This window comes from Eulemur rufifrons, chromosome 29 (assembly GCF_041146395.1).
Source record: "Eulemur rufifrons isolate Redbay chromosome 29, OSU_ERuf_1, whole genome shotgun sequence".
Classification (NCBI taxonomy): Eukaryota; Metazoa; Chordata; class Mammalia; order Primates; family Lemuridae; genus Eulemur; species Eulemur rufifrons.
In genome coordinates, this window is record NC_091011.1 from 48,507,912 (window position 1) to 48,520,398 (window position 12,487).

Genomic DNA, 12,487 nt, shown 5'->3' on the forward strand with positions numbered 1-12,487 from the left:
GATTAGGTAACTTTTAATGTCTCTGCTAACTTTGAGAGTCCATGATTAACGCTGGACTAAAACACCTGGAACACTAGAGCAGAAGAAAACCTGGTGTGAGATGATGGATTTGTGTGTATCCTACATAATCTGAGTAAACAAGTCTTCTTTTCTGAGTTCTGTTTTGTGCAGGAGCTGGTCCTGCAGATGGAAAGGGCACAGGGCAAGACTAATGATTAACCATGTTAGCTCCACTGACTTGACGAGAACAAAGTGGAGCTTTGAGTAATGGTAGGTGCTGGGAGAAGTGGGCTTTAGCGGGGACAATGTCTGGCTGTGGGTTTGGCGCTCATCTCACCTCATAGTCTCACCATCCCAGCTCAAGAACCTGGGAGGAAGCATCACCTGCCTAAGGGGAAGTGGGATAACTGGCTTTAGACTGATTTCCAGCCTCATCTGATCATCACTACTGGGGCTTAGGCTTAGCAGAGGGACTTAAACACAAAGTCCAAACGATGTGTCAGGGCTGGGACTGATGGACAACATACACACGTGGAATTTAAGGGACTTGCCCAGAGTCTTCATTCCACAAAGGCTAGAGGAAACTTTTCCCCCCAAATTAAACAGTGTGTATTTAGGTAGAAGCAAGGGTATGTCTGTGCGTGGTGTATGTGTTAGTGTTAATAATTCAAATGGGTAGAGAGTAGAACCGGCCAGGGAGGTTTAAGATTTTCATACGGTCTGTAGCCTTAAGGGAGTTTTTCTCTGGATAGGAGAATAGAGCGTGGGGACGGGGTGGGAAGAGGGAGAAGATAACTTCAGTATGTGAACTGACTACTGCCGAGATGGATCTTCCAACGAGGGAAAAAGAAAGAAGGGAGCAAGGAAGACCCTGAGCCGCTGGCATCTCAAAAAGTCGGAGGGGGGAAGAGAGGCAGGAGCAGCGGCCGAGGCAGGGGTGCAGTGCGCGGGGCCCCCGCGGGTGTCGGCCTGGGGAGGGGGGCGAGGTGAGGGCGGGGCCTCGGGGGCGCGGCCACCCACTCTGCCCACTCGCTCTGCCGCTAGAAAAGGGGCGCGGTTCGGGCCGCGGGTCTGACTCCGGAGCCCCGCGCGGCCGCAGCGGAGCCGGCAGCGCCACCCTCGGTGAGCCAGAGCCTCCCGGCGCCCGGGCGCGGTGTGGCCGACACGGTTCCGCGGGGCGAGCTCAGCGCCTGGTAAGCGCTCCGGGTGGGTCTGGGAGCGCTGCCTCCGCGGGTGGGCCCGGCTGGGCAGGGTGTGGGCGCTGGCGAGGGCCGGGGTCAGTCATCCCGAGCCCGCTCTGAGACCTGCTGTCCCTCCTGAGCAGGATGCGCCCGCGTCCTCTCTGAGCGAGCGCAGCGCGCGGAGCGCCCAGCGGCCGGACGCGCGCCCCCGACGCCGACTAGAAGCACTCGATTCCCGCGTGGGCTCCCTCTTCTGTGTCCAGGTGACCTGATCCCGGGAGGACGGCACCGGTCGAGGAGCTAACCTGAAATTGAGGGGTCCCACCCAGACCCTCCCCTTTAGCACACGTATCATAAACTGGCCATCAGCTCAGTTTGGGGAATCCGCAGGATTTTCGACGATGTGAAACGACCTGAATATCTTGTTTAAATTTGTTTCGTATGATTTCTCTCTTTAGCCTAACTTTTTTGGGGGAAGTGACAGACGGCGGTATACGGTGGGAAAGAGGTGAGTCCTGTGTTCTGGGTCTGTCTTCCTCACCTGTCTTTTTCCGTTGGCTGTCAGAGTTGTAAAGGGGACATTTCCAATGCCAGCCTTGAAGAGTAGCTTTGTGGCAATTCAATGCCACCTTAGTCCTTGACTTCACCTAAGTTCTGTATGTAGGCCGATTTTTCTGAGAAATTGATTGGCAGGGAAACTTGTGCAACAAAGCCTTAGAAAATGTTAGCGTTTTGCTGAATGTAATTGGCCCTGCACCGTCTCATTCTAGCTATCACCTTTGTTTTCATGCTCCTTCATATATGTATGCTAAGCTTCTCCAACCAGCTCCTGAACAATCAATCTGAGAAGCTAGGGATCCACCAGACATCAGTGCTTAACAAGTATTTTTCCATAAATAAAAATGGAAGCAGCAGTAACTTTGAAACTTAAAGCGGTGCTTGAGAGATTCAATACCCTTTGGGTTAATAAATTTGTAACGTCTCAATTAACAACCAAACGTTTCTCATGTTTACACATAGAAAGGAACGCATTTTGATCCACTTAGTTGGAATGTGTTGTTGGGGAAGTCTTGGATGGGCAGTCAGGAGAGCTGAGAACTTGCTGAACCACATCACTGAGAATGTTTCTAATCTGTAAAGGGAGAAGATTGAAACACATGCTCTTTCAGGCTTCTTCCCGCTTTAAAGGTCTGTGATGAAATGAACCTATCACATTTTTATAAAGATGTGTTGGATTTCAGTGGCTCCTGAAGATTCTATCAGAACATTGGTAATCAAATTGGAATTGTAATATCCTTTTCAAAGGAAAGTTAGCAACTTAGAGGAAAACTAACAAATACATAGTAGGCAATTTTGGCTTGATCAAAAACAAGTAATTTTTAGATGAAGTACTTGAATTAAGTTAAAAATATCCCTCTTTTTTTTTTTTCTTTATAGAATATGGGTCTTGCCACAAGAAGATGCTTCTACCTGCGACTAGGCTGCATGGTGCTGATCAATCTGGTTAATGCTGATTTTGAATTTCAAAAGGGAGTGCTTGCCAACATCAGCCCAGGGATCACCGAAGACATTGATTTCCAGTGCTGGAAAGCTTGTTCTTTGACATTGATAGATCTCAAGGAACTCAAGATAGAGCACAATGTGGATGCTTTCTGGAATTTCATGTTGTTCTTGCAAAAATCCCAGAGGCCTGGACATTATAATGTCTTCTTAAACATAGCTCAGGATTTCTGGGACATGTATGTAGACTGTTTGCTTTCAAGATCTCATGGAATGGGCAGAAGACAGGTGATGCTTCCCAAATATAATTTTCCACAGAAAATAACAGGAGGCAATTTAAATGTGTATTTAAGAGAAAAAGTTTAGTTTTCTTTAAATTTCAATTTTTAATCCTTGTGATTTTTTTAAGTTTATCCAACAAGCTAGCAAATTTGCCATATTCAGTTTTTTCTAATATGATAAGCTTTGATTTTTCATTTTTGCTTATATTATTTAGAGACCATGGGAGGTCTGATATACAAATACCTGATTCTAAATGATCATGGAATATAATACATTTTGTAGCTCATTAAAATTATTCTTATTGTTTCCTCATGAATAGTTCATAAGAAAGCCATTTAATCCTATAATTATTCATATTACATTTGAAGACATTTTTAAAACATCAGACATGTATTTGGGATTTTAAAATTAATCTTTTCAATAGGGCTACATAAAAGGGGGAATCTTAAGAGTCATATTATAATAAATATTAACAATTTCTCCGCTCAGATCTTACAGGACTGGATTTTACAAAACATGAGTATTACATTTAAGATGGAAAACACAGAAAATACCTCAAGCAAGATGATACCAACCTGAAAGCTTAATTCTGTCAGTGTTTATGAGGTCAAATATTTCCTGTGGTAGTTATAAACTATTTCTAATTCTTTAATATCGATCAAGGTTTTATTTTTGTTGGTATGTAATTGCTTTATTGCTGTTGAATTATCATTCCCATCCTTTCAGGTAATTTGTCAATAATTTCTAATTTAGAAGTCTCTGTAAAGTGTCTTTGTTTTAAAGAAAATATCACTTAAAAGCAAATGTGATATATTTTTAATAGTCAATGGAAAATTATAACTAATTTATAAGGTCTCTTGTACATTAATATTGACTTTAAAACTGTGCCAAACTGGCAGTATTATCCTAAAAAGTAATATTTCATCTTGATGTAGTGTACTGTGTGCCTTCTGAAATGTGCTTTTCATTATCAAGCCATCTTATATATTAAAGTATTTTTCTATGCATTGAGGACTAAAAACTTGTGTTCTCATTATTGTTTTCATTTTGAAAAAGGAACAAACAAAAAGGCAGTAAGAAAGTTCATTTTAGTAAAGTGCAATTTGATAGAATTTTTGTCTTTAGGTGTTAGCTCAGTTTGTCTTTTATATTACCTATTTATATCTCACATCTTATTCCAAAAAGGATACGAAGATTTAAAGAAATATACCAAACAGTAGGATAACATGAAGTAGATGAGGATATTGGAATGATTGGAAGTGAAGACAGGAAACTAGCAATATGGAGTTATGGTTTAGATTAATACTTCTGAGTACATGTTATAAAAGCCAGTATCTTTGATAAAGGGTACCGGTAAATTTGGTCTGTTTTCCATTTCTCAAAGTGAAGAGGGACTCATAAGCAGTTTCAAGATTCACATACTTATAAGAAAAACCAAACCACATGTTCATGAGAGGCCTGGCCTTTTCTAGGACTAAGAATCAATAGAAATCTGTCCCTGGGCCGGGCGCGGTGGCTCACGCCTGTAATCCTAGCACTCTGGGAGGCCGAGGCGGGTGGATCGCTCAAGGTCAGGAGTTCGAGACCAGCCTGAGTAAGAGTGAGACCCCTCTCTACCAAAAATAGAAAGAAATTATATGGACAACTAAAAATATATATATAGAAAAAATTAGCCGGGCATAATGGCGCATGCCTGTAGTCCCAGCTACTCGGGAGGCTGAGGCAGGAGGATCGCTTGAGCCCAGGAGTTTGAGGTTGCTGTGAGCTAGGCTGACGCCACGGCACTCACTCTAGCCTGGGCAACAAAGTGAGACTCTGTCTCAAAAAAAAAAAAAAAAAAAAGAAATCTGTCCCACGGGTTTTCACAAAGGCTACCACGCTGTACAGCACTGTTTGTAGGTATTCATACTACAACAGATTCTCTCCTGTGCAATGTGACACCAGTACTTTGCTGCATTTACAGAGCTCAAGGGAAAGGTTAACAGGAGCTGAGGCTACCATCACACTTATCCAGTAATTTGTTTACTGAGATGTTGATTACAATAATGAATGAGATACGGTCTCTATTTTGTTCCCAGGGGGCTTAGAATCTGGGGAATGTGCTTGTGGTGTACAAAATGGGGCAAAGATTCCTTGTTATTAACCATGGACACTTCATATCAACTCTGGGTATAAACTAAGGTATACCTGAGATACATCTGGTGCTTTTTCTATGAGTATCTCATCATTGCATGCCCCTACCCACATCCATTCCTGTGTTTTAGTAACGCCCCTTTTTACATGGAAATCTTTATGCTTAGGACTTCCTGTGAAGGAAAGGAACACATTATGCCTTTTAATATCTTTTGGGGGTTGGTGGTAGTAAAGAGAGGGATTCAAGAGAGAACAAAGATCACTGATAAACTGATGCATATTATTATATCTACTCCTGTGGGCCACATGGGGCCTGGGCAGCTCTGCCAGGGTGAGAGGCTGCGAGCCAAAGGTGAACTGGCAACTCATTCTAATTAGAACTAAAAAATAGTTGAAACTTCTCCCCTCAGTGAAAAAGCTACTACCCTCACAGAGAGGATAATGTAAAATTCCTAGAGAAATATGAGTTCAGAAAGGAGAAGGAGGAGGAGGAAAGAGGAAGTAGGGAAAGGTGGGCCAGTGGGGTGATAGAGCCTGCTCTTACCTAATAATGAAAATGGAATGTCTGCATCTCTTCCCAACTTTGTATTCCATGGCATCAGGTCAGTAGCTTGAAATTGGTCATAGTGGAAGTATTTATACCATGCAAATTGGCAAATGCTATCAATCAAGGCTTCCCCTCTGGAGAGCCAGTTATTATACATTTACCAGTACACTGCTGAGTGCACTCTATGGGCCTAGAATCTAGACTCAAATACAGTTTATTTTCCTGTTTAAGAAAACAGGTTCTTGCCTCTCCCAGCCTTAGACATGAACTCAATTTTGTGGCTTCCTGGCTAGAGGAGGGGTGTGATGGGGATGAAGACAGGACATGGAAACCTCATAATAGCATCCAGAGACATGGATTTGCTCTACATTCAGCATTAAGGCATCTACCTCCTATTCTTTGGTAAGATACCTTCACCACCAAAGGAAGGAAAACACTTCCCCTACTCTCCCTTTCCCTTCTCTATTAAAGAAGAGAAATAGCATTAGAGTTTGCTTTGCATATTTATATATTAAGGGTAAAACCAGCTGTTATTTTTACATTTCATTTTTACTCTTTAGCTCATGACTAACATTTGGTTTTTATAGTAGAGATAACTTATTTTACTTTGACCAACATATTTGTTGCAGAGTTACTGTTTATTTTGCTGCCCAGCATTAATACATACTTCTGGTAACAGTTACCCTGATTCCCCAATTCCATTCAAATGCTTTGGACGGGGTTGGCCTGCTTCTGGCTCCAGCAGTAAGGCCGTACGCGGATCTGGCCAAAGTCATGGTGAATGGCTCAGGAGTGGGAATGTGGCCGATCAGGGGTCTCAAGATGCATATGCAGTTGTAGAAACTGTTGAGAGACAGCGATATACTCTTCTCCACTGGATATGAACCTGAGAGAATAATGTAAGGCAGGTGCTGCTAGGAAAGGAGAAGATCCTACTCATATAGTTTTAGTTCCTAGATCCAACAATGCCTGTGGTCTAGATTAATCCTAGATGTGGTAGATTCAGAGCCTGTAAAAAAATTTTTTTGGCTTAAACTATTTGGAGTAGTCCATGTGCAACCAAAGGAGTTCTAACCGATACACTACGTTTTACAATTTCAGTTAAGAGAACTGGTCGTCTTTCCAAAGAAATTGATGACAACTCTTCTGATATTATATGTTGATGTTTTCAATAAAAATAAATTATATGTCCTGACTTTTATTTTTTATAGTATTTTACTAAAATATTTGCTTTGTATTTACATATAAAGATATATTTAACTAAAAAATAATAAGCAGACTTTATTTCAAAAAGTTTCTAGAGTATATTATGTAGGAATACTCTTTTTTGGTTCATCCACAATTTTAACTGCTTTCACCTTCTGAAAGGCTCCTCCTCGAATGGGCAGTTTTTTAAGAGCAAGCTCAGTATCAGCCAGAGGTCCTCCTAGTAATCGGGCAGGAGTGCTTTTCACTGTTACTACTGGACCAGAGGGTACCTAAAAATGCAAAAGGTAAGTATCTGTGAGTCTACTTGCAAAATTTTCAATAAGAGAAAAACCCATTCATCCTTCAGCTTACTTTGGAAAAGACACAAAATATACATATGAGTAAGTAGGAGACAGTATGGCATAATGGAAAGATAAGGGCTCTGGAAACAGGAAAAGCAGGTTTTTATTCTACTTCTATTACTTATCAGCCTTGTAACCCGGGGAAAATTATACCCAGCAGAAGACACCAGGAACACTGGCATATGGCATGGATCTACTTGCCAGACAGAGGAGGCACTGCACATTTTCTGTCAAAGAGATATAAAGATAGATACACTGACTAGTGTTTGTAGAAGTTTCTTAGGAATCCCAGAGGGCTGGGCCTGCTGCAAACCAAGAGTGGATGTACCTTGGAGATAAGTATCTCTTAACAATGTGAAATCTGAATAGCAAAAGGAAAAGATGAGACAAAAATCCAATAGAAGTAACAGTTTGGGGGCCTAAATTGAGTATTTATTAAGAAAACGTTATAGAAAAAAATAATCTTACCGTTGTGTTAAGGCCTTTAATATCTGTCTGGTGCAATATTGCATTTTGTGGTCGTTTAATGTATCTAGAGGATTCTATAGCTTTTTCCTGAAGCCTTTTTGCTTTCTGCAGAATTTTAAATTAGAAAGATAATAATATTAATTGCTATTAAAGCATTAACTATGGTACTTACAATGAAAAGTACATTTAATCGTGTTTGGCTTATGCTTTGGCTGTTTATTAGGTAGCCCTGAAATGTGCATTTACTCATTTAGTCTAAGACAGTTATTAGTAAGTTAAATCCTTTGTACATTGAGGAAGATACCAAAAAACACTAAAAATGTTCCTGAGATTTCCAGAGGTATTGGCCATACATGACCAAGGAATGCAGCAGGTCCTGAGGAAATCAGGTTCAATTTTTAGCACATAATTTAATAAGCTACTAAATTTATATCAGGTGATGCACATAGCAAAATTAAGTACTAATTCAACACACTTATGTTTTAAACATTTACAATAATAGAAGTTATATAACTCATTACAGTTACATTCAAGCTCAGTAGTTGAGGCACTAAATAGGTGAAATGTGGGATAACAAATAATCTGTAGGAAAGGGGCTGATTTTCATTAACCATTCCTTAAAAATACAGGCAGTTAGGAGGAAATTTTGTAAGTAAAGTTGGGAGGAACTTTTAGTGAAAAGGGGGATTCTTGGTACCTTGAGTGAGCTTGTACAGATGGCTATCTTTGATTTTGCTATCTTAGTATAGTTCCACTATTTTTGTGGACTAACTTAACATTTAACAATTTCACATCTAAAGAAAGAACTGTAACATTATGTAAAAGAGCATTCAAGGTACTAACGGAAAAGGTGGGGAAAAATAATGAAACTTTGGAAATCCATGGCACTTCTCACATATTTCAAACAATCAGCATTATAAATTTTTACAATTAGTTTCTAGTTTATAGCTAAAGCAGCTTATCACATTTTTTACAAAGGGATATTTATCCCAAATTCCCATTTAAGCTTTAATATAATGCTTCTTTCAGTGATCACAGAGGGGGAAAACACTTGGGGGAGAGGGTGATATAGGACAGTTGCTCCTTCTGTCCTTTGCTTCTTACAGAAAAGAAATCAAAGAATAAGAAGGTTCAGAATAGAAAGCAGAGCACATTTTTCCATCTCATTCCTGCCTCACTATCATCTCCTTCTTTATGTAGGCCAGGAACACCACACTTGCCTCTCCCTGCTGAACCAAATTCAGTTGTCACCCTAAACTGCATGTGAGGATTGGACAGTGTTGGTATTGTGCAGAAAGGTCACCAGGAAAAAGTGAATGAATATTCATTCCTGAAAAAGTATCCCTGTAAGAGTTGGTTATTTGTTGTGGATATCATAATACTTTAAAAATCTTACCTTTAACGTTTTAGCGTTTGAAGTTCTAGCCACAAAATTTTCCCATGATTTATTAGCCAATTCTCTTTGCTTGTGTGTAGCTTGTATCTGAAATAAGAGAGATAATTAAGAATTTTGGTTTCTATAAAAGGATACCAAAGGGTTTGAAAGCTCTTATTTTGAAGGAAGCACCTGCTCTTTGCTGAGGTAAATTTTAAGGCTGACTAGTTAAAGGATTATTCACAGAACCTAAAAATTTAAAAACAAAAGCCTTAAAATGGAAAACAATCCTTCAATCATTATATGGCTACGGTTTTTACTGCTTTTCAGGACACGTAATGAAAAACTAAGATTTTTATAACAATAATTATTCTCAGCAAGACTGATTGTTTTACATGATTACTACTTGTGAAAACAGGTTACAATCCAGACAAGCTATATAAATGATTTAATAGCAAATTCACTGGGGAAAATAAAAAGAGATTCCTGCTAGCCATAGATAATAGTTTAGGCAAAATTATATTGGTACAACTACTTCTAATTTATAACTTCAGTAAGACAAGCAATTTTATGAGTGCTGAATTTGTTATGGTGATACCGTCTAGGGAGCTACCTACTAACAAACTGCAAAGTCTGTAATTCTCAGCAGTTTATTCATTAAACATATAATCAAAGGACATCTGCCCTTGGGTAGTATAGAATATACCATTAATCTTAAATTACGAACCTAAGAATATTTTTTAATGTTTCTAATTCATTATCAGATCTATACCACTAAAATATTAGCAAGAAGACACGTTTCCATTTAATTACTTAATGTATTCTTATAGTATAGCAAAAAGAAATGCATATATATCAGTGGCTACCATCAAAATATAAATGTGAACACATCTACAGACATCTCTGCCTTTAGACTTCCTTCTGCCCCTCTGCTGCCAACCTAATGAACAAGTCCTGATGTGCACTGCTCAGAAGTGGTTTAATAATTTCCATGTCCAAGATGCATTTTTTCTATCAATTATAGCAAAAAGGTAACTTACAAATTGGCTAATTCACTAGCTCTACTTTTTAATTATACATTATCACCTCAGGACATCTATAAAGCTTAGATGTTGCAATATAATGAACTCTGTCCACAATAAACACAGGTACTTTAATAAAAGTACACATATAGACCTGTGGTTATATAATCTAAAACCATCTTCTAGATATGGAGATACTAGCAAAGAGCCCTTCCCTTCATCCTTCCTCTTCTCTCTCCTCCACAATTCCAGTGATGAACTATAGGGCTACATTTAGCTCCAAGAGGTAGATTAACAAAGGTAATTCTGAGAAGACAGTTCTTCCTAAAAACTAACAAAAGGAAATTTATAACAAGGTTTTTTTATTTACTACTTCTCCTTGTTCTTCTTTTAGAGATAGCGTCTTGCTCTGTTGCCCAGGGTGGAGTGCAGTGGTGTGTGATCATAGCTCACTGTAGCCTTGAACTTCTGGGACTACGGGCATGTGCCACCACATCCAGCAAATTTTTAAACTTTATTTGTAGAGATGGGGTCTTGCCATGTTGCCCAGGCTGGTCTTGAACTCCTAGCCTCAAGTGATCCTCCTGCCTTAGCCTCCCAAAGTGCTGGGATTATAGGCATGAGCCACTGTGCCCAGCCTACTGCCTATACTTATAACATACTTTGAACATTAGGACTTAGTTATCCTTTAATACACAGCAATGTTAACTAAAATGCACATACAGAACCATGTTAGTCAATCTGAACTAAACTAACTCATGGCACAGAACCCTTCTCTCTGCATACTTCTTCCCCCTTCCCGCCACCACCCAGTGAACAGTTAGCATACTCTGCAAGACATGACGTTTTATAACTCCATTCCCAAAATTCAACAACTACTATGAAATAACAAAAATTACTTAAAGGGTGTTACTTTAGCTCTCTACTTTTAACATATTTTGTGCACTTTTAAACATCTAGAAAGACTAGATGTTTCAAAGAGGACTTAAGTTTTCCACCGTACACACATTTGCACTGAATAAACAGTGGGCACTGAATAAACAGCATGCACACATAAAAAAACTATAATCTCAAAGTGTCTTCTAAATAGGAACATTCTGTCCTAGAACCTTCCCCTTCCCATTTCTGTCAACTCAGTGGACAGGTATAAGCATCTGTAATGCTCAGAGGGGATTTTTAACAATTTCACTTCCTTGTTTTTCAGAACAGTCTTTCCTATGAATTTTAATACAAAGTGTACTCAATGTATTAGTTTACTCAACTCTGCTTTTGTCATATATTGGCAACCTCTTTAACATCTAGAAAGACTAGATGTTTGTAAATTAGGACTCATTTGTCCTTTATATAAGTAATATACGTAGCAAAATAAAATAAAATGCACAGACAGAAGAAACAATGGTCAATCTTGCCTCACCATAAACACATTGGTACAAAGCCCTTTGCGTTGTTCTCTCCTCCTTCCTCCCTGAACCAGCACAGATATAATAATGTGTACTGCTCAAAGAAGTAGTTTGATCATTTAATTTCCAAAGACAATATAAGAATTTTAACAAATGGATATCTACAAAATGTATTTACTACCTCTACTTTTAATATACTTTGTATACGTCTAAACATCTAGAAAGACCAGATGTTTCAAATAAGGGCTTAAGTTTGTCCACTATATATACAGTAGTGTTGAATAAACTACACACATATAACAATGGTTATATCTGAAACTGTCTTCTAAATAGGAACATTCTGGTCTAGAATTCTTCATTTCTTCCAACTCCTTTCCACCACCAACCCGGTGAATACAGGCACATGTGTCGCTCAAATGGGATGTTATCATTTCATTCCAAAAGTCCTTTTCAGAAGACAGCCTTTCTATGAATTTTAACACAAAGTGTACAAAATGTGTTAGTTTACTAACTTTACTTTTGTCATACATTGGCTATTTCTTTAATATCTAAATACTAGATATTATAAAATTAGGAAAAAAGGCAGATATCCTCTGATAGGCTTTTTCTGATAGCTAAAGTCAGAGACCTTTATCTCTATTTATAGAATGCTCACAGTGAAGGTTTTGGCACTGAGGTAAGGATGAAGCCGATCAGTAGATATGCCTATGGTTGGAATGTCAGGAAGAGCATATCATAGAGTGAGGGCTGGGGGCCAACTGTATCTCTCTGTGAGGTTATATATATAGTCAACAGAGATACACTGTTGTCAGATAGAATTTGTTAAATGTATACATGTAAGTAGGCCACAAGTTTTGGAATCATGTTTGGTATTTTAAAAAATGGCAATGTCTCAGGTATCTCTTTATCTTTTAAAGATGTAAGACTATAAAATTCAAATTATAGTGCCATAAAACAACACTTAATACAGTAATGGAATCTCAAGCTTTTAATTCCATGGTTTCTTTTAAAACATCACAGAGACACCTA

The 12,487-nt window shown here is 38.9% G+C and overlaps 2 protein-coding genes across 2 annotated transcripts in view; one reads left to right on the plus strand and one right to left on the minus strand.

The window, feature by feature from the left end:
- The first annotated feature begins 2,621 nt into the window (after positions 1 to 2,621).
- FAM237B (family with sequence similarity 237 member B) lies at positions 2,622 to 3,047 on the plus strand. The gene has a single exon (XM_069461646.1). It carries the CDS (start codon positions 2,622 to 2,624, stop codon positions 3,045 to 3,047), a length of 426 nt encoding a protein of 141 aa, XP_069317747.1.
- A 3,355-nt stretch (positions 3,048 to 6,402) lies between these two features.
- The window catches only part of CFAP69 (cilia and flagella associated protein 69), a 58,671-nt gene continuing 52,586 nt past the window's right edge, over positions 6,403 to 12,487 (minus strand). Inside the window, exons 21-24 of the mRNA XM_069461647.1 lie at positions 9,058 to 9,144; positions 7,662 to 7,766; positions 7,002 to 7,121; positions 6,403 to 6,529 (exon numbers count right to left, since the gene is read on the minus strand). Coding sequence (XP_069317748.1) covers positions 6,461 to 6,529; positions 7,002 to 7,121; positions 7,662 to 7,766; positions 9,058 to 9,144 — 381 coding nt within the window. The 3' untranslated portion in view covers positions 6,403 to 6,460. The remainder of the gene's footprint in view (positions 6,530 to 7,001; positions 7,122 to 7,661; positions 7,767 to 9,057; positions 9,145 to 12,487) is intronic.